General features: G+C 41.6%; 3 protein-coding genes across 4 annotated transcripts; 2 read left to right on the forward strand and 1 right to left on the reverse strand.

Moving 5' to 3' along the window:
* The first annotated feature begins 262 nt into the window (after positions 1–262).
* msl1b (MSL complex subunit 1b) lies at positions 263–7902 on the forward strand. Of its 2 annotated transcripts, none has more exons than XM_085761442.1 (9): positions 263–383; positions 2044–2795; positions 2891–3090; positions 4370–4731; positions 4839–4903; positions 5800–5867; positions 6260–6384; positions 6494–6566; positions 7596–7902. In XM_085761442.1, the coding sequence occupies exons 2-9, from the start codon at positions 2148–2150 to the stop codon at positions 7684–7686; spliced, it is 1632 nt and encodes a 543-aa protein (XP_085617568.1). In that variant the 5' UTR covers positions 263–383; positions 2044–2147; the 3' UTR covers positions 7687–7902. The 2 variants fall into 2 exon arrangements, with proteins under 2 accessions (XP_085617568.1, XP_085617569.1); XM_085761443.1 differs by having other exon boundaries at positions 4370–4689; positions 7596–7791.
* A 2468-nt stretch (positions 7903–10370) lies between these two features.
* Positions 10371–16153, reverse strand: chmp2a (charged multivesicular body protein 2A). Its single transcript, XM_085760970.1, has 6 exons — positions 16039–16153; positions 14576–14743; positions 13405–13584; positions 12494–12624; positions 12190–12251; positions 10371–11004 (listed from the first exon to the last, which is right to left on the reverse strand). Exons 2-6 carry the CDS (start codon positions 14741–14743, stop codon positions 10883–10885), a joined length of 663 nt encoding a protein of 220 aa, XP_085617096.1. The 5' UTR covers positions 16039–16153; the 3' UTR covers positions 10371–10882.
* An 804-nt stretch (positions 16154–16957) lies between these two features.
* mrm1 (mitochondrial rRNA methyltransferase 1 homolog (S. cerevisiae)) lies at positions 16958–19422 on the forward strand. Its single transcript, XM_085761012.1, has 2 exons — positions 16958–17720; positions 18584–19422. Exons 1-2 carry the CDS (start codon positions 17222–17224, stop codon positions 19387–19389), a joined length of 1305 nt encoding a protein of 434 aa, XP_085617138.1. The 5' UTR covers positions 16958–17221; the 3' UTR covers positions 19390–19422.
* The last annotated feature ends 1700 nt before the right edge of the window (positions 19423–21122 follow it).

Below are 21122 nucleotides of genomic sequence, written 5' to 3' on the forward strand. Positions count from 1 at the left end.
TATTTAGGCTTTTGCTTTACTTGCTCTACTTATTCTTTGTACATATCATTATTTTATGTGTCTGTTTTGTGGTCTGCTGAATCGTTCTTTGTAACGCACGTTGTGACATTTGTCTGTGAAAACTGCTTTATAAATCAACTTTATTATTATTATTTATATAATTATATAAACGTTGTGCATTAGTTTGAGCCGTAGTCCTCTGTCTCCCTCTGCTGCTCCTCTTCGCTCTGCATCAAAAACCTTCACAGCACCAGTACAGAAGCAAGAAATGGCCTCAGCCTGAGCAGCACATCGCGCATGCGCAGTAGTCGGCGCTTTAAAACGAGTCTTGAGGAGGGAACATGAAGTCACTTTGCAGGTGGACTTGAATTATAGTCGAGGAGGTAAGCCCCATAAACACAAACACACACATATATATGTATATGAGGTTTGTGAAAACGAGTGTGTGTGTTTATTTTAAGTGTGTTAGGACGCGGTGGTTTGAGCCGCTTCGCTCCGGTGGCGCATTTTTTTGTTGTTGTTGGTGAAACTAGCCGGCTAGCTAGCTGTTAGCCACCTAGCTGGGTTAGCTGTTATTGTTTTTCACGATTCCGCCAGAACCAAAATGGAGGAGCTGTGTCCTTACACAGCCACTCCCGAGTCCAGCACACACACACACACACACACAGACACACACTGACTCACAATAACAACCCAGGCTGGAGCTAACTATCTAACTAACCCGGGATAGTTTGTCTCGGGTGTTTAGTGTCTTTGCATCGCGGTGCTAACGGTGCTAATGTAGCTTAGCTTGAATTTCAAAAACCTAGGGAGGAGGTGGAGAAGGAGGAGGAGGAGGAGGGGGGATTTTTAGGGAAAAGATTCAATTCAGTAGTTTATTGTCATTGTTATATTATAAAACAACGAGATAACATTAACAACAATCTATATTCCATAAAGTGCAACCGCTATAATCCCAAATAAATAAACAAACAAACAAACATTGAAGCCAAGTAAAAGGAAAAAACCAACATAGTAGATAATAAATATAGCCTAATTCCTGAGAGGAAATGAAGTGCATTGACAACATATTGATAATAGACAGTAGATAAAATGTAAATATATGTATATGGTTGTTCACAATTCCAAGTCTTGTTATTGTATAAAGGTTGTGTGTATGTGTGGGTGCTGCAGACATGCAAAGTTGGATGGATGGATCAGCTCTCTCCTGCTGCTGCTGCTGCTACAGTTTCCCTCGGTTTTTACAAGTGTTAACACAATCTGTACATATGTCTAACTCCCAGTTTAACATCCAACAGCAATAACACAACACCAGTCTGTTACATAATAGATGGATATCGGTGGACTTTATTAAAGACACATCCCAAGGAGAGAGGTCCATAGCATCATGAGAGTAGGACACATACAGGATAGAAACATCAGCAGGTTTCCCACGTGTCCTGGAAAATGGTTGATCAATTCTCCAGTCATGGAAAACACATGGAAAATGAGAAAAAAAGTCTAATGTCCAGGGAAAACTTGAGTTGTCCTGGAAAATTATTTATCACATTTTGACATCAGCTACCAGAGCTCTGTTTGTTTGACTTTTTCAGACAAGGATTTATTTTACAAAGTGTTTAATGAGAAAACTAGAGGCTTTCAGTTGATGAATATTTTCAGTATTCAACCTATATATTGTCTTGTCTGCTGAGTGGCAGATAGCGGAGCAGCAGAGAGCTGGAGTGGGTGTGGTTTTGTGGTGTTCTATGATAAATTTGTCATAATTTCTAAGCATGTAAGAGTTAAAGTTAGAGCCACAGACAGAATGAGAGAGAGGAATAAACATAGAAACAAACTGGTTAAATGTACAAAATAAGGTACAACAACAACAGCATGAATGGGACGGGAAATGTGTTTGTGTGCGGTGTAATAACATGTCTGTCATAAAGTAGCAGCTGGAAAATGATTTTAAGAAAAGAGTGGGAACCCTGATCAGTAATATACAATAAAAAAACAAATCTGAGAATAAAATGGAAAACTAAATATTCTCTTTTATTTGTGCAGGACACCCGCCGCTGAGTTCACATGGGAACCACATAGCTGCGGGTGGATTGCATCGCCGAGGCGTTGCAGGATGACAAGTGTGTGCGCGTGTGTGTGCGTCCGCCATGACCCTGAGATCCACGCTGTTTCCAAAGACGGGATCATCCAAGCAGCAGAAGAGCACTGACGCCATCAAGTTGGACAGAACGCACGGCGGGGCCGCCGGCACCGTGAGCCCCGTGAGCCTGAAGAGGGAGACCCGCTGCGACTTCGTGGTCATCGATGGTCCTGACGCGCGGGGGGACGTCGTCCAGATCCCGAACAAACCCGAGGTCTTAGACCAGAATTACATGACCAGCAAAGTCGCCCTCGCTGCCACGGTCGCAGAAGTCGTTCAAGGAGACGCTAAAACTGTGGGGGTATTGTCCCCGGTCAGACCAATGGGGGGTGAGGGAACCCCGGTGAAAGGTAAACCCCTCTCTGTCGACAACATGGATAACCCTCAGATGGCCGTGAACAATAACCCGAAGGACGCCGGCGCCGACGACAGCGCCAAGGGGGCGGTCGTCCCCGGCGTCCTCGGCACGGCGTCCATCGAGCTGTCCGCTGAGGGCAAGTGGAGGAACATCAGGAAGACGCCCGCCAACCCCCACACGCAGGCCAACTGCCTCCGACAGATCCTGCTCCTGCAGCTGGACCTCATCGAGCAGCAGCAGCAGCAGCTGCAGTCCAAGGACAAGGAGATAGACGAGCTCAAGGCCGATAAAGAGACGGTGGGTACAAGTGGTTTTTTGTTTCGTTTTTTGCAAATTCTGCAGCATAACATGTTGTTTTGTTAAAGTTAAATATTTTTGTCTGTGTTTTGCAGCTGCTTGCACGCATCGAGCGCATGGAGCGTCGCCTGCAGCTCACCAGGAAAGACCCCCCACGTGACAAGCGCCTTTTCCAGCCGCTGGAGCCCTGGACCCCCGACAAGGAGGACATGTGGGATCTGGACGTGGAGGACAGTCCGCAGCCCAACCAGGCCACGCCGCTCCCCTTCAGTCGAGGCGGCAAAGGTCAAAAGAGGTAAAAGGAAAAAAAGAACGAAGTGTTTCAATTCAATTTGAATACTTCCATACTTACACTAAGTATTTTGAGTGTGTAAGGCAAGATGATGCATTCATAATGGTCAAAAAAGTTGAGTGTGGACCAACAGGATGGAAACTTCCCACCCTCAATGATCGCTCTCTTCACTATGTAGCTGGATAGGCCTGTAATACAGTATATGCTTCTTTTTTTTTATAGGCGCCTTTCAAGTCTCTCAAGGTCACCTTAGAATAAAAACAATTAAAATACAAACAATGAAACAATTCGAATACAAAATGACAAGAGAAGACAAAACAGCAACAGTAAAATCAGCTATATATTATGAGGGGTAAGCCAGTCTGAACAGGTGTGTTTTCAGATGTGACTTGAATGTTGACGTGTAGTTAGAGTCAGAATGTCCTGATATATGTAGATAACTATGATTAGATTAATATGTAAATCAACATGTTTTCCTCCAGTAAGAGGAACCGGCGGTTGAAACAGGTGGCACACACAAGCAAAAACACAAAAATAGAGAAGAAGAAAACATTGGCAATTGTTAGTTCCCAGTATTCAATTTGAGACGACACTAACTTGTCGAAATTTGCGCACTACGTATTCGAACTGAGACACAAACCATGTTTACATGCAGTCAATAACCCTTTCATAACCGGAATATTAGCAATAACCTGGTTGTGCACGTCCATGTAAACACTCAAATACGACCCCTGGGTTACTCCTTTTCTAACCAGAATATTTGGTTGGGATGTCCCCATTGAAAGGAACATTATTTTGTGTTTTAATGTTCTATTCGCAAGGAATCTTGGTCTTTTGAGTCCAGGAACTACTTGTAAACATGGCGAAATGCAAGATAACACCACACTTTTGGAGCGAGGAGGAAACAAATCACTTCATAAGTGGTGAAAGACATGAACATCGTGTCTTTTGTAGACGGTAGAAAGTACCGGGATTTTGGATACAGGAAGAAGAAGCAGAAATGATGCACATTGCGCCACGACGTTCTCCGTGCTTCGCTGTTTTGATGGGGATATCCCAATTGATTACAATTCCCATGTATACAGGAATAATCCTGTTTGCTCACACATTAAACGGGTTATTCCGAATGTTTCCAAAACCAGAATGTTGACCGTAACCTGAATATTGACTGCATATAAACGTAGTTGCAGTTTTATTTTAGAAAACAGGAGTTTCAGTCTCAAACCTGCCCAGATCAGATCCATTTTCGATTCTTAATAATTTTCCCGTTTTCCACACGCAGGAAGTCTTGCTTCGGAGATTCAAAAGTCCAGAAGTCGAGGGGCAAAAGCGCGAAGCTCAGCCCCCAGAAACCGGAGCTTCAGCCCGGCTCCCCCAATCAAAGAGAGCTGCGCAGTAAGGAAACCCCCGAGAAGACTCTCCCTCTGAGGTCTGGGGCAGAAAGAGACATGTTGCTCCCGTGCAAAGAGGAGCCGGAGCTGAGCTGCCAGATGGAAGATCTGCCCTTCATGTCGACCACAGAGATGTATCTCTGTTGCTGGAACCAACCTCCTCTGTCCCCTCTGCGGGAGACTTCTCCTAAAAAGGAGGAAGAGGTGGCCAGTGAGTGGACTCCTCATGTAGTACATGATATGCTGATTGTTTGTAAGCCTAACCTATATCCCATCTTTAATCACTATATATCCTTCACATCTCCTGAACGCACAATTCATCATGACTAACTTTCCCCTTTTTTTCCCCCTGCTCATCAGTTCCTTCGTGGAGAGAAAACTACATCGAGCCGCTGGAGGACGACGACTCGGTCAACGCTGCTGAGGTGAGGCTGCGTGGTAACGGTCGGACCTGTGGTAGAGTTTTTAAAAAGTTAAAGGGATAGTTCAACATTTTTGGCAAATTGGCCCATTGCCATAATCCCTGTAGTCATAGCAGTAGGTTTGTTACCTTTAATTGTCGGTGCAAGCTATTTTTAGAACGGCGGAGCAGAGACACGAGCTGCTCAGAGCTACGCTACGGAGGCTCATGAGATTTCTTGGTTTCCCTCATCAAACTCATCAGACACACAATCCAACAACTCCACAACGCTCTGGTGGACAAGTTGTGACCTGCACATTCACCACGCTATGAGATAATAACACAATGTTACCAGACAGAGTTGTTTTAGAGGCAAATTCAGAGACTGCTTGCTGAAAAACTGCCCTTGACGGGAACGCGCATCAGCGGTATTTGCCTCTAAAACAACTCTGTCTGGTAACGTTCTGTTATTATCTCATAGAGTGGTGAATGTGCAGCTCACAACTTGTCCACCAGAGCGTTTTGGAGTTGTTGGATTGTGTATCTGATGAGTTTCCTATGACTATAGGGATTATGGCATTGGGCCAAAATGTTGAACTATCCCTTTAATCTCACATCCGACTGAGCAGACTTCAACTCATTTCATTTTCATTTATTTGTTTATTGGCAACGGGACGCTGCATATTCATGAACATACAAAATGTAAATATGCCACATTTAGCTCTAAAGCTAATTTCCAATCCGCAGTCCCGCGGTTTAGTTCACACTAAAACAACGTTTAGACGAAGACAAAACAAAGCACAACATGGTACAAATACAATATATCACACAGTGGGAGCTTCAGTCTGAAGGAGCAAGGAGTGATACAATATTACTGTGCATTTAATGAGTAACATGTGAATTTGTTTTTCCCTTATCAAGCCTCTGGACGACAGTGTGTTTTTGAAACGTCACTCGAAGCTCGAGTTGGACGAGAAAAGGAGGAAAAGGTAAAAAACAATGGAGAAAAAAAACAAAATAAAGTTATTTAATCAGAGATTTAAACACAACTCTTGAGCTAAAACAAGACAAGAGTTAAAATAAAATCAATTGTCTAAAATATCACTGTAAAATTAAATTGGAAAATGAATTGTCAAACATTTGACCTCTAATAACCTCTACTGCACAGGAATAAAACATGAAATAAAGGCTGTGATTCAGATATTAAAAAGACTTTGTTCTGGTCTCTTAAGATGAGGATGGAAACTTGAGGAATAGTTTCTTAAGATGAAGATGAAAAAAATCAAGATCCGACTAGTTGAGAACAATAACAGATCTTTATAATCACATGACTTTTATAGATTAGAGAGTGTGTTTGATTCTTATTTTTCTGTGTTTCCAGGTGGGACATCCAGCGAATCAGAGAGCAGCGCATGTTCCAGCGTCTGCAGCAGCGAATGAACAGGAAGAAAGTCGTCCAGGAGACGGAACCGGAGCTCTCGTCCTTCTACCCCGACACTGAAGATGGTGCGTTCAAGCGCCAGAATAAAAAACACTTGGTGCAGTGTTTATCATTAAAAAAACACTGATGTGATGAATTAGACTCTTAACTTGATTCTTTTTTATTTCCCTCCAGTTGAAACCATCGTCATCACTCCCTTCCTGCCTGTGGTGGCGTTCGGCCGGCCGCTGCCCAAACTGTCACAACAGTAAGTCAAGAGCTGCTTCACCTCACGTTTACTGAGGGATTGGTTCAGATGGGACGATCCATACCGTTATTAGTCGTCTTTAAATTAATGATTCTGTAAGATATTCTCTCTGACAAATTTCCAAAAGTGTTCAAAGTTATTAAAGATTAATCAGTGGAGGTAAAAACCAAGAAAGAGAAGGAGGAAAAGCAGCTGTCAGTCAGTTTTTGGATGTTTTAAGTCATTCAGACTATTTGACATCAACAAAATGTTATTTATGCTCATATGATTAAAAGATGATTCCCTTAATAGACATTATTGATTGATTAAAAATAAAAACCTGGCTGCAGAACAACCTCAGTCTGCAGCAGTTTGTTGTTATTATCATTTAATCCAACAATTATCTTTGAAATTACTTGTTTTTGCAAATGAACCTTCAGATGTTTTGTTACGTTTCTGACCAAAAGTTCTTCTACTGTGTCAGAAACAGGCAACATCTCGTGTTTTTTGTACATTTTTTGACTTTTATCTTAGTTTTTAACGAAAGTATGAAATGAATCATGAATCGTTGACTAATCCAGGGTGTGTGCAGCTCATAAATCCTCAAAGTTATGCACTGAGTTTCCAAAAAGACACAAAAAAGTCTTAAATATTTTCTCTTCCTGCTGTTTTTTCTCAACTTTAAACACATTTAATTTAAAACATATGATTTAAAAAGCACTGATTAGTTTAGTCTAGTTTGGTTTATTTATTTAGCACTCATTTAAATTCAATGGTGCACGGAGGGAACGAAGCCGGTTGGCTTGTACATAAGTTCCACCCCTATAACAAATTAAAACAAGACCAATTTCTATGGCTAACAAATAAACATAGAAAAAAAAGGAGATAAAGTGCATACATAATCAACGTTATGAGCAAAAAACATCACTAAGACCATATATAGCTGCTAAGAATAAATACTCTTGTCTCTATTTGTAAACAGTCTTCTACTAAAATAGTTAAAAATGTGTTCATAAAGAAATTAAAATGTGTTTTTTTCCCTTTTTGCAGGAACTTTGAGCTGCCTTGGCTGGACGACCGGAGCCGCTGTCGCATCGAGGTGCCGAAGAAACACACTCCTCACCGGACCTGTCGGAAGTGAAACGACCGCGACCACGACAGCCGCCGGCCGCCGCGGTGTGAACGTCCAGAAGAGACGCCGCCGCCACCGCCATCATCAGAGAACGACGCCTCATCTGTCTCGTCTGTTGTGGTGGTGGTGGTGGTGGAAGGGGGGGGGGGGTCAGTCCGTCAGTTAGTCGCTGTGTTTAACTGTGTGATCTCCCACAGCAGGAGAGGTGCATGATGGGAGATCGCTGCTCCTTCCTCCCTTTTGATGTTTTCAGCCTCATTTACACCTCAGAATGAAAGATGAAGCTTAAAAGCTGCAGGATCAGAGATTACAGCCCCCGCCCCTCCCCCCCAACGACCCCCACCGTAATAAACGTACCATCAGTTTCATGCATGTGTGAGATACTTTTGGAGTTTTTCTGTCATGTTTTCATGTGACAGATTTAAAATCCGGGGGCTTTAATCTGGACGTGGAGGCAAAATAAAATACAATAAATCTGTCTTGTTTTGCCGTTTAGACTGAAAAGTTGAAGCGATGCAGCTCTGAGTCGTCGTCCCACCACCACCACACTCCTCCTCTTCCTCCTCCCTCCTTCCTCCAAGTCAACCTCTGGCTGTATCGTGCTGTGTTTTTGCCTTTATCGTCGTTCGCACACAACTTCAACTTCAAATACAGATTTTAATCGGTGTTTATTATTAATTATAATAATAATAATAATAATAGGTGTGATATCTGGAGGTTTGAGCCACCACACTCAGCATGATTTCATATTACAGAAGAAAAATATAAGATAAAATAATAATAATACTACTACTATTATTATCTGCAGCTCTTGGAAAAAAAACAAAACAATCCAATGTAAGAAAAAGCAACCAAATGATTGTTGTGTGTTGTTCGGGGGTGTTTTTTGTTTTGTTTTGCATAAAAACAAAAGGCACGGAAACTTTACACCAGTGGTGAACTTGACATGAAACCCAGTGAAAACCTGTTCCTGGTTTAAAAAAAAAAAAATTGTTTTATTTTGTTTCTTTTATTAGTTTTTCTTTTTTCCTCTTCTCCTTTTTTATGTGAGTTGCATGGACTCTATTTAGCTGTGACAAAATATTAACTAAATAAAAAAGAAAATAAACTAAAAAGACAGTAGCATGGCTTAACCCCAGGATGGAGACTTAATTAATTAATTAATTATTAATCTCTGCTCATTGGGCGACAACAAAAACAACTCAAAAGACTCTTGTTCTTGAAAAGCATGATGATGATGATGATGTCGCTGCAGCCTGATCCGATAATATTAACAAAGTTACAGCTCTGATCTTGTGTTTTTCCAAATCTTTACAGTACATCCAAGTGAATATTAAGGCGATTTTATGTGTACGCATCGACCGCCGCAGCCGCCGCCGCCACGTTTAGACGCTGAAGAAGCTTTTCTAGCTGTAGTTGTAGCGATGTTCACGCTCTTTAACATGCTGCCAGTTAACGCCTCCTCCTCCTCTTCCTCCTCTTCCTCCCCCTCTATGACTTAATCTCAGTCACAGTCGCAGTGTTTGATTAATTTTCTGCTGCCCGTGTTTCCCATGATGCAACAGCTTCCTGCGGCTCCAGACCAGTACCTGTAGGCAGAGTTTTGGAGATACAAACGTTGATTTTTTTTATTTTTTTTTATTTTTCTCCTTCTGTCTTTTGTTTTGTTCTGTCTGTACATAGCTTTCAGAAACAAATGTACATAAAACATGGCTGTTATTTTTTTATTATTTAATGTTGGAAGTGTTGAGTACATTCAATATTGTTCTATGATTGTATGTTGACAAATTGACAGTTTTGAAAGTTAAATTTTTTTGGAATAAAATTAACTTGTCTATGATGCGTTGTGGGTTTTCACCTTGATAGAATTTAAAGATTATTTTTTTTACATCAACATTCATATATTTGGTTTATTTACATGAGGAAATAACATTTTTTTCTGTTATTTTATAAGTTAAAATGTGAAAAAACATTGCACCATCAGTGTTGTGTAGCTATAGAGACACCCTGGACTATAACTAATCATATTCATTAGATGTAAAGGGACATGACAAACATCAAATCATCAATTTTAGTTAAAATTAACTGTTAAAGCAATCGCAATATCTGTTATATTTTAAATACAATGTGTTTTTTCATATTTTTCAGCCACAATAAACAAACATTTATGGGATGGGGTAGACAAAAGTGTACCTTAGTAAAATGTATGCACTTAAATATAAATGTGTTGTATCTAAATTGTCTATTGCATCTAACCAGGGAATCAAAATCTACTTTTTATGCTTTGATAGTTATAAGTAACATTTGTTTAAATGAAGATAAAAACAACTGGATCATAGAAAACGTTTAAATTGAACTTTACGTTTCTTTAATAAAACAAACCAGTTGATTAAATCTGGAAAAAAAAGTTTATTGGATAAAGAAAAAGCCAAAAAAACAACAAAAAAACAGGACACTTCAAAAAAAAAAAAAAAAAACACCACCGACTCCTTATTAACGTTTTGGTGAAAGAAAGAAAAAAATCCTGCAGACCTCAAACACACCACTGACACAGAGGAGCTCTGGAGTGCTTCTTTGTCCTTTTTACCTTTTTATATATTTTTGTACAATAAACCGTCAGAGAAGATTTGGAGATAATAAACGTCTGACATCATCCGTCAACTGCTGCAACTGAAAATAATCAAAAAGGGGGATAAAAGTGTGTGTTTTATTTAAATGATGGTGATATAATAATAATACAAAGAACACCAAACCAGCCTGATGTACAAAAAGTGCTGAATTTGTATATAGATATAATATGTCGCCCATAGAAAACATCCACCAACGTCCATTTTGGGTTTTACACATTTTGTAATTAGTGTTAATTCAAATAGTGAAAACGTCATGCCCTGCAGGAGTTAGTATTTACACACAGCGTGAAATAAAGTTCCCTAAATGAGACATGAGTTTTCTAGATCTATGAATAATAATGACCCAGTTTGTTTGCTTGGTTTTTTTTGGGATAAAATACATGATACAGGCATAAAATAAAATAAAAAAACACCTCAAACAGAAGGCCGTACACCCTTAGGAACGCCGGCCGTCTGAGCGCTCAGACGGCCGACGTCGTGCTCCAACGGCACCGTCAACAGAATCCAGACACAGAGATTCAGGAGTATAAATGTCGTATCTGTAATTGACACTGAAGCAGAGTTTCTGCTGCTGTTCAGTCTCTCCGCAGGTTGTTCAGACGCTCCTCCAGGTCGGCGTCCGCGTCCGCCAGCGCCGCCTGGGGCTCGGCCTTCTTCCCCGCCGCCACCGACAGGTTTCCTCCGGGGCTGGGGAGATCTGAGGGAGGGAAGGATAACACAGAGACATGATGAGCACGGGGGAGAGCAGTGTTTTCCTAATTAACCAGTTACAGGGATGCAAACAGCGCGCCGAAAAGCGAAACTCGCTTTTTTTCATGACCAATTAGGTGACTTGTGTGAATCGTTCAGATCCGAAGAGTTTTTGTTTTTGGGAGGGGGGGGGGGTCTCTGTCTCAGTGTCTAACACATTATAGGCCTATGTCCATTACACACTGAATGAAACATCCCATGTCTTTATTTATTCAGTTTATTTTAATAGACCTAAAATTCAGTATCTCCAAAATTGAAATATTGCAAAGGATCTTTTTTTAAAAAGCATTTTTAATATAGAAATGTTGGCCTTCTGAAAACTATGTCTATAATCAATCAATACTTGGTTGGGGGGTTGAACTACTGGAACTTGACTTTTCCATGATATTGTAATGTAATCATTTGTTAATGGTGAGCACCCCCCCACGCCAGACAATTCCTCTCTTTTTTGGTCCTGACCCGTTTGTATCCCTGCAGTTACTAAATAAGTGACAGGAGCAGGAGAGGGTTCAGAAATAAAGTCAATTGTTTTCAAATAAAGTCTGAAAAACCAGAGTAAAAACTAGAGAATGCATTTCCTGAAGGAATTACGGGTGAATGCTGAAAGCTGGAAGCTGAATGAGCTTAATAAGTTGTTGAAACTATGCTGAGCATAGTGGGAGAGGAGTGTTTTCCTAGTAAACCAGTTAATTAACACTGAAACAGATCTATGACGTTCAATGGCTCTATAAAACATATTTGACAACAAAATAAAGTAAAAAGTAAAGTTTCCCACAGCCTCGTTAAACAGCCAAAACTTCGATATGTTCAGTTTAGTCGTTTATATCAAAGAAAAAGTTCAAATCTTCACATTTGAAAAGCTGCAATCAGCAAATCTTTTATATTTTTGCTTAAAATAAAAACTACAGAACTGTTTTTCTGATGAATTTCCTTCATCAATTGATCAACTAATTACTGCAGCTCTAGTTCTGGTGGGAGTTTCCATCGTGAATCCTGTTCTCATCACAGGTTTGTTAGGAGCTGATACAAACACATGTAGCTTCTCAGTTCAGTTGGTGGTGAATTATATTCTGACTGGATTTGATGTTTTTATTAATTGTGACAGAAGAGTTGTTTGTGTGTTTTTTCTTACGCGACAGTTCGTCCGTCAGGTTCAGACCGAGCTCGTCCAGCACTTGGGACACGATGGCGTCGCTGCAGGGAAACACAAACGTATCAGAGTGAGTAAAAAAACATTGAACATCATGTTGTTGGTTGTGTTAACCTTTAAAAAAAACCTGTTAAACCAGAAAAGGAGGTCGTTTCAGGGCTTAGAGGGTGTGGGCGTTCTCCTCCTTAGTTCTACAAGCTTTTGTTGGACGGAAAATGTGGAACAAACACTTTAAACCTAAGATGAAACTTGTGTTTTTGTTCCACACCTCCTCTCCCCTCCTCACCTCTCCTCCTCGTCGTCCTCGTCTCCCATGGCGTCGTCGATGGCGTCGTTCATCATGTCCTCCTTCATGTCCATGATCTCGCTCTGTCGTTCAAACTCCATCATGATCTTCTGGATCTGAGGCAGCTTCAGCTACAAATAGAGAAATATATTATAACAATCATCCTGTGCATGTTCTCGTTTGTCCAGGTCATAGTATCTCAAAGAAAATTTTAAATCAAAAGCAACTGGACTTGGTTATTTGTCTAGGAAGATGTTTCACCCATACAGTGGCTTTAGAGGTCTTTGCAAAGACCTCCACATTGGAGAAACAAAACAACCGCTGTATAAACGCATGGCCCAACACAGGAGAGCCAACTCCTCAGGCTTGGATTCTGCTGTCCATTTACATCTCAAGGAGAAAGCCCACTCCTTTGAGGACAGCAATGTTCACATCCTAGACAGAGAGGACAGGTGGTTTGAAAGAGGAGTAAAAGAAGCCATCTATGTAAAAGTAGAGAAACCATCCCTCAACAGGGGAGGAGGTCTCAGACACCACCTGTCTCCAATCTACAATGCTGCCCTTTCATCCCTTCCCAGGAGATTCAACAATCTAGCCTCTAAGAAAAACAACTGTTCACAAGTGGCGTGTGACTCCAACGACTGTCATTACAACACAATAGGGCACTAACGAAGTCGAAACCAACTTTCCACCAAAGACAGTCACTCAAACAGAGAGTTGGACCAGTCCCAGCCTGGTCAGATGCTACATGAACTGATGAAGCCTCTTGGATGAAGGTGAAACGTCTTCCTAGACAAATAACCAAGTCCAGTTGTTTTCGATTTAAAATTCCTTTGAGATATATAACAATCATGTTCATCATCATCATCATCACCATGGAGAAAGGACACCTCGCTGTCCACGGGACCGACCTGTCTGTTCATGGTGGCCATCGCCTTGGTGACGCCCTTCATGGCCTGCGCCATGCTGTTGTTGGACTTGAGCGTCTGGATCTTCAGACTGACGGCCTGGATGTTCGCCTTCATCATGATGAACTTCTTCACGTAGCGCCGCGTGCGGACCAGGTCCTTGGCCATGATCTTCACGGCGTCCTGCGGAGATCAAAGTAAAACACACACAGACGATTATCTCTCTTCTTTTTCTTAATCAGAGTTTCCTTAAAATAGAGACAGGAGGTTGAGAGACAGAGGAAGTCAAGTGAAGATAAGAAAAAGGTAAAAATGAAGGAAAGGGGGCGTCGCGTGACGTAGTGGTTAGAGCGGGCGCCCCATGTATTAGAGGCACAGTCCTTGCTGCAGTCGGCCCTGGTTCGAGTCCCGCGTCGGGCGCCATTTACTGCATGTCATTCCCTCTCTCTCTGCCTCCCCGTTTCCTGTCTGTCTCAACTGTACTATCCATAAAGGCATAAATGCCCCCAAAAAAATATATTAAAAAAAAAAAATGAAGGAAAGGAAAAGCCTCTAATCATGGACGACCTCATCTGAGCTGTTTCTACTGTTTGATTTAGACATTTTCTCCTTCGTTTTTTTCATTTTTACTTTGAAAGTTCTTGTTTAATATCCAATTTGTGTACTAATTTACTTCCTTTCTTTCTTTGTTTCTTTCTTTCACATTGGGTAATGCTCAAATTCCATGGTCATTTCTTTTTATTGTGAAAGCCTTTTTTAACCCTTTTATAGTATAATCTAGTATGTAGTAGTATAATATAGTATATATAATTTTATTTATAAGTTTATGTGCAGACTGTGTCGATCCAAAAATGGAATTATAATGTCTCTGACTGACCCAAGTCAGAGTGACACAAAATACATGTTTTGGAAATACTGGTCTGAACAACTGTACCGTTTTTAGCTTGTGTGTGGACAGACTGTGTGCTGTCTATATTGTTTGTCTACGTTTCTTTGTTTATTTGTCTGTCTGCCTGTTAATTATTGGACTAGGAGTCCAATAATATATGGTCACTGATGTAACACTGCAATAGATCTATGACTTGACTCTATAAAACATATTTGACATCAAAAAATAAATTAAAAAGTGAAGTTTCCCGCAGCCTGTTCAGATTCTTCTTCTTCTTAGTCTCACCATCTGTCCCTGTTTGGCCATCTTCTTGATGTCGGCGATGATCTTCTTCTCCTGCTGCTCCAGTTTCATCCGCTCTCGGTCCAGGTCTCTCATGGCTCGGTTGAGCGCCCTCTGGTTCTGCCGCAGCATCTCCTCCGGAGTCTTTTTCCTCCCGAACAGGAACTCCATCTGGTTGAAAAACACATTTGACTTTTAATAATTGTTGATCAACAGATAATGATGAAACTAAATCTTAAGTACTGTATCAAGAAATATTGCCAAACAGTTCAGGAAAAGTGAGGATTTGCCGCTTTTCAATATTTTATGATCAAGTTATTCTGTTCCTAATGTTTTAATAGTTAATCAACTAAAGAGTTATCAGTTTCTTCTGTCACTTTCTGATCCCCAAATATTTATTGTCGTTGCTTCTAAAATGTGAAGATTCTGTGTTTTTCCTTCATCATATATGACGGTTAACTGAATATCAATGAATCTTGACCTATTGATTCAAGACGTTTTTTCTTTTTTTGGGTCTGTGACGAATTATAAAACACTAGGTTTCAGTATTTTCTGGATTTTGTGACGCAATAACAAAACAAGGAAGCAAATCCTCCTATGTGAAGGAGCTGAGAGTGTGAAGAATTTCTGAATTGGCTTATTAGAGATAAACAGAAGAAAGAAATGTTCTTATCACAAGTTCCCACAGTCCAAGATGGAGTCTTTTAAATCCTTGTTTTGTCTGACCGATGGCTCAAAAATTAAAGCTACGTACTTTACTATTGTGTATAACAGAAGTGTGGTGATTACTTAATGATTTAACTAGTTAATCAACTAAAGAATCGATTTCTGGTGCCAAAAAAAACCCAAATCCCAAGATTTGGTGCTTTTCCCTTTTCACATATGATTAGCCTAACTAAAAAAAAAACATTGAATCTTGACCTTTTGGTTGGTTCAGATAATTTCAAGACTTTTTTTCCCTCTTGTTCTGTGACTAATTATTATCAAACATTGCGTTTTCATTGTTTTCTGGATTTTGTGACGCAATAACAAAACAAGGAAGCAAATCCTCACATCTGAACGAGCTGACAGTGTGAAGAATTCCTCACATGGCTTCAAAGACGCCCACAAACTATTAATAACTTCTCAAAATAGTTGAAGATTTTTCCATTAGGCTAAATGTAACACTGTAGTTGTGAACTAGCCTATCTGAACTTTAATGTCTATAGCTAAGTGAATAGTGACACTGCGGAAAGAGAGAGTCAGACCGGTCACACCTGAAGACACCTGAGTTCCTGGAATAAATTACTCAGCAGATATTTCTGTGTCTGGAGGCCTGTTCTCTCCTTTCCTCCGTGTTTTATCTGCTCTGCTGCTGTAAATCTGCTCCTGCCTCCTCCTCATTTACCCCCCTTCACCACCACCACGGACGGACTCAACCCCGCCGGGAAACACACACATCCTCCACTCATTCCTCCGCTTCTCACCGTGAACCCGCAGACTTTAATCCCGCAGATGAGACGTGTTTCTGGGCGTCTTCTCCGACTCCGATCCGACACAAATTTGAACGATTATTTGTTTTCTTTCCTTCTCTTCCGTGTTGCGATAGTTTCACATCCGGGAAATGACGTCAACGCGCATCACACGTACGTACGTAGACGTTCGGGATTTTTTCCGCTGCGTCACTAACGTAAAGTTCACGACGAAGACAGGAAGTAGAAATTTTCAAAATAAAACTTGAGATTAATAAGTAGGCCAACTTTAAAGTTGTACTGTTTTTTTTTTATCCTTGAAAAGACTTTATAAAAGTTTTAAGATGATTTAATTTTCTTGTTCCTTTTGCGCTGCACATCTAATCTATTATTCTATTTTTTATGTAACCTACTCGTCCCCAAAATCCTGATACTTTGCACCATCAGTGTTTATTCCTATTTATTCATCTTCCCTTTTTCTTTTTCTTTTATTTGTTATGCAGAGTGCAATTAAACATCTTCTGCTACTGTTAGTCAAGAATAGTATCCCTGTTTGGGATCTCCCTAAGTAATTCATATTCTTATTAGTATACGTAATAGGCATATACATATATTATAATAATATCTGTAACATGTATAATGTCTGCAAATGGTAGATGAGCTGCCAGACAAATGAATTTCCCTTTGGGTATTAATAAAGTCATTCTTATCTTATCTAATTAAGTAAAAATATCTAACTATATGATAAGATTGCAGCATTAGATTTTATTATTGTTGCGTGAACATACAGTGCAGTTAAGAATTTATCAAGCGTCCCACAGTTTTTTTGCCCATGATTTTGTTTTTCCTCCACTATAAAAGGCCTATTCACATAACATTCGGGCTTTTATTTTGTATGCTTGTGCTCTCGCCATCCGGTCACAATGTCGTCACCTTGACGCGGATGGATTTGCACATGTGCGTATTTCACAGAAGGGCACACAAACCACAAACATACTGTAGCTATACAGCTCTGGAGGGACACAGGTGGTGCAGCCGGGGGTTTGAACAAAGACCCAGTCAGAGTCACTCAAGAGAGACGTTCACCAGTGAAACCTGAGGACTCTGTATCTGTGGATTAATGCATCTTCCAGGTGGTTGAACTTCACCTCCACCTCTCTCAGTGTATCTGGACTCTTTCTCCATCTGTTTTTTAAAAATGTGGGGGTCCAAGTTGCTGCTTCTCTGGGGCAGGAGGCTGAAGTCTCAGTTTGACTCCCACTACCACACCAGTGCTGCTCTCCTGCACCCAGAGGTCAGAGGAGGAGGCGGTGGCATCAAACCTGTGGTGAAGAAACACAAACACAGACTCAAACCGACACCAGCTGCTGTGTCTGATGGATGGCAGCAGCAGCAGCAGCAGCAGCAGCAGCAGCAGCAGCAGCAGCAGGACAATGAGAGGATCCCAGCGCTGCAGAGGCCAAACCAGTGGAAGAAGGGAGACAGGAGAGTCTCGTCTGAACTCAGGAAGCTGCGTGTGGAGGAGGATTCACCTGCAGCAGGGGAGAGGGAGAGGAGGACGCAGAGGTCGATGACTTTGGACTCCAGAGCAGAGAAGAACCATGAGATTGTGTTTGGCGTCGCTCCCTGTCTCCTGGCTCTGACTCAGGGCAGAAGGAAGGCCCAGAAACTGTTTGTAAAAGACGGCGAGGCCTCTCACAGGGCAAGGCAAGGCATCTTTATTATTATTAAACAACAGCATAAAACAGCATAAATACAAAAAACACAGTCATTCATGTATTCTGGACCATTCAGTGATTTGTAGACCAGGAGCAGAACTTTAAAATCTATTCTGTAGCTGACTGGGAGCCAATGTAAGGTATTAAAGGGATAGTTCAACATTTTTGGCAAACTGGCCCATTGTCATAATCCCTATAGTCATAGCAGTAGGTTTGTTACCTTTAATTGTCGGTGCAAGCTATTTTTAGAACGGCGGAGCAGAGCCGTGAGCTGCTCAGAGCTACGCTACGGAGGCTAATGGGATTTCTTGGTTTCCCTCATCAAACTCATCAAATACACAATCCAACAACTCCACAACGCTCTGGTGGACAAGTTGTGACCTGCACATTCACCACGCTATGAGATAATAACACAACGTTACCAGACAGAGTTGTTTTAGAGGGAAATGCAGAGACTGCTTGCTGAAAAACTGTCCCTGAAGGCAACGCGCATCAGCGTTTTTTTCATGAATTTCCCTCTAAAACAACTCTGTCTGATAACGTTCTGTTATTATCTCGTAGCGTGGTGAATGTGCAGGTCACGACTTGTCCACCAGAGCGTTTTGGAGTTGTTGGATTGTGTATTTGATGAGTTTGATGAGGAACACCAAGAAATCCCATGAGCCTCCGTAGCGTAGCTCTGAGCAGCTCACGGCTCTGCTCCGCCGTTCTAAAAATAGCTTGCACCAACAATTAAAGGCAACAAACCTACTTCTATGACTATAGGGATTATGGCAATGGGCCAATTTGCCAAAAATGTTGAACTATCTGGGGTTATATGATCTGATCTCTTTGTTCTGGTTAAAGGGCGTCCGTGTTGAAGGTGTGCGAGGAGGCCTGTCGCCGAGGAGTCCAGGTCCAACGGGTCAGCAAGAAGGATCTGGACTCCATGTGTGCAGGACGAGTGCATCAAGGCGTGTGTCTGCAGGCCAGTCCTCTGGGGTTTCTCACCGAGGACGGAGACGCTGCTGGACCGGGCAGCGAGAAGGAGAAGGACGCGACCTCAACCTCACCACCACCACTGTGGCTCGTCCTGGCGGGGATTCAGGACCCGATGAATCTGGGCGCCATCCTGCGTTCAGCCTACTTCCTGGGCGTGGACAGAGTGGCCAGCAGCCTGCGGGACTCCTGTCCGCTCACCCCGGTGGTCAGCAAGGCCAGCTCAGGCGCCATGGAGGTGCTCGGGGTGTACGGGTATGAAAACCTGGGGGACATGTTGAGGCTGAAGGCGGCCCGGGGCTGGCAGGTGGTCGGCACAGTGGGAGCAGACGAATCTCACCCTCTTCCTCCTCCTCTTCCTCCTCTTCCTCCGGTCACTCAGTGCTCAGACTTTCACATGACAAAGCCCACGTTGCTGCTGATGGGAGGCGAGGGAGGCGGCTTGTCCGGGGAGCTGCTCTCCGCGTGCCAGACGCTGCTCACCATCCCGGCCGGCAGAGACTTGTTCCCCGGCATCGAGTCCCTGAACGTCTCCGTGGCCGCCGCCATCCTGCTGCACTCGCTGCTGTCGTCCAGACTGAGGAGGTCGAGCGGGTCGCAGCACGCCCAGATCTCTAGTGCAGAGGCTAGTGCAGGTGCTAGAAGATATATTAAAAAAAGAGTTAAGTGAGAACAAACCTTTCTGATTGACTCCATCTGCAGCAGGACAGGACACCTTGTCCTTCTTGTCTCTGAAGACTTGTCATCCCCAATGCAGGGCCGGCCCAAGACTCCATGGGGCCCTAAGCAAAATCTTTATTTTGCCCTCTATTAGCCTACTACCAATAATACTATTTCATTCTTTACTCTGTCATTATAATCATCATAACCTGGCAGGTTTTTACCCATCCATGGTTTTTATTCTGAAATGGCACCAAATTCAGCTGAAAGTGCAGCCTGGGGTTGATTTACATTTAATCTTCAAATTGATATAGTACTGGGATACTGAATGTCACCTAGGTCGACTAAAAGTAAAAAAAAAACAAAAAAAAACAACAGACAATGCATTTACTGTAAACACATCATCTGCTTTTTAAAATTTTTGGTTTTAAAGCAGAAGTAAGCGGAATATTTGTGTTAATATAAGTCTTAAATAGTTCCGACGGCAATCACTTACATAGAGTGTTTGGTCAGAAACACGGGTCTGTCAGTCACTCTGCTCTGCTGTAAGCCGAGGAGAAAACTTTCCTTGTATCCTACAACCTTTATCCAATGAGGAGAGAGAACGGCATAAAGGGGCGGTCCTCTCTGTGTGTGCAGCCAAGGGATGCGCGTGAATGTGGTGACGTAGGGACGAGGACCAATAGATCCATGACGAGGCTGACAAGAAGTTAGCCAAAACGACCGGATCGCTTACTTCTGCTTTAAATATAGGCGACTGCAACAGAAAAGTGCAACAACAATTTGAAATGCAACAATAATTAAAGTTTTTTGTAATTACGCAGTGTTTCTCTAAGGATTGACAATTTTTTTTAGAAGTTACCTGCCTTTTGGGGACCCCCCCAATAGTCACGGGGCCCCAAGCAGGTGCTTAGTTCGCTTATGCCTTGGGCCGGCTCTGCCCCAATGGGATTGTGTCTGCATTGTATCTGCCTGTACTCCGACCAAATACAAATCTGATAATGATCTACTATATTTTTCTCATTGTTAAAACATTAATGACAACAATAAATTGATAACAATGACTGTGTTGAGTTCCATTGTTACTGAGAAACTATCCATTAAAAACAAATCAGTGAGTGACTCTGTTTCTTCATCAGCACGAAAACATAATATAGTTTATTTTGAGTCACTTCAACACACACAAACCCCTTTGTTAGGAACTACAGCACCAAGTTATTTTAGGAAGTTACTGAGCCTTAAAAAAAAAGAGACATAAACAACGTGTTTGCAACCTGTTTTTAAAAGTGAAGGTGTTTCCTAAGAACCAATGGTTCTGATGTTGTAGCTGCTGCCTTGTCAGGATAATGTTATCAATAACAGAGTAAAATGTTTATCACTGGACTTTTATTTTGAATAAAATACGTAATATTTATCTTGCATGTATTTGTCATGTTTTTTTGTTTTGTGATTGTTTGTCTTAGGTGGCATGTTGTCAGGGTGAAGCTTCCCTCTGTATCGTGCATTTAAGATTATCATTTAATGCATAGAAAACATTGGCCATATTATTCCATCATAGGATAAACTGCTTCACTTGTCCAAACATCTGACAATTATTACCTAAATGTGAAAAACTACTTGATATACTTGAAGCCAAGTTAACACGCTCAGTTTGGTCCATAATTTCTGACCAACTGTCCAAAGCCTCAGAAGAAAAAACTGGAATAGTATCAAGTATTTACATTTTAGAAGATAGTAGCAGCG

This window comes from Trachurus japonicus, chromosome 19 (genome assembly GCF_045865225.1).
Source record: "Trachurus japonicus isolate A0001 chromosome 19, Traja_1.0".
NCBI classification, from domain to species: Eukaryota; Metazoa; Chordata; class Actinopteri; order Carangiformes; family Carangidae; genus Trachurus; species Trachurus japonicus.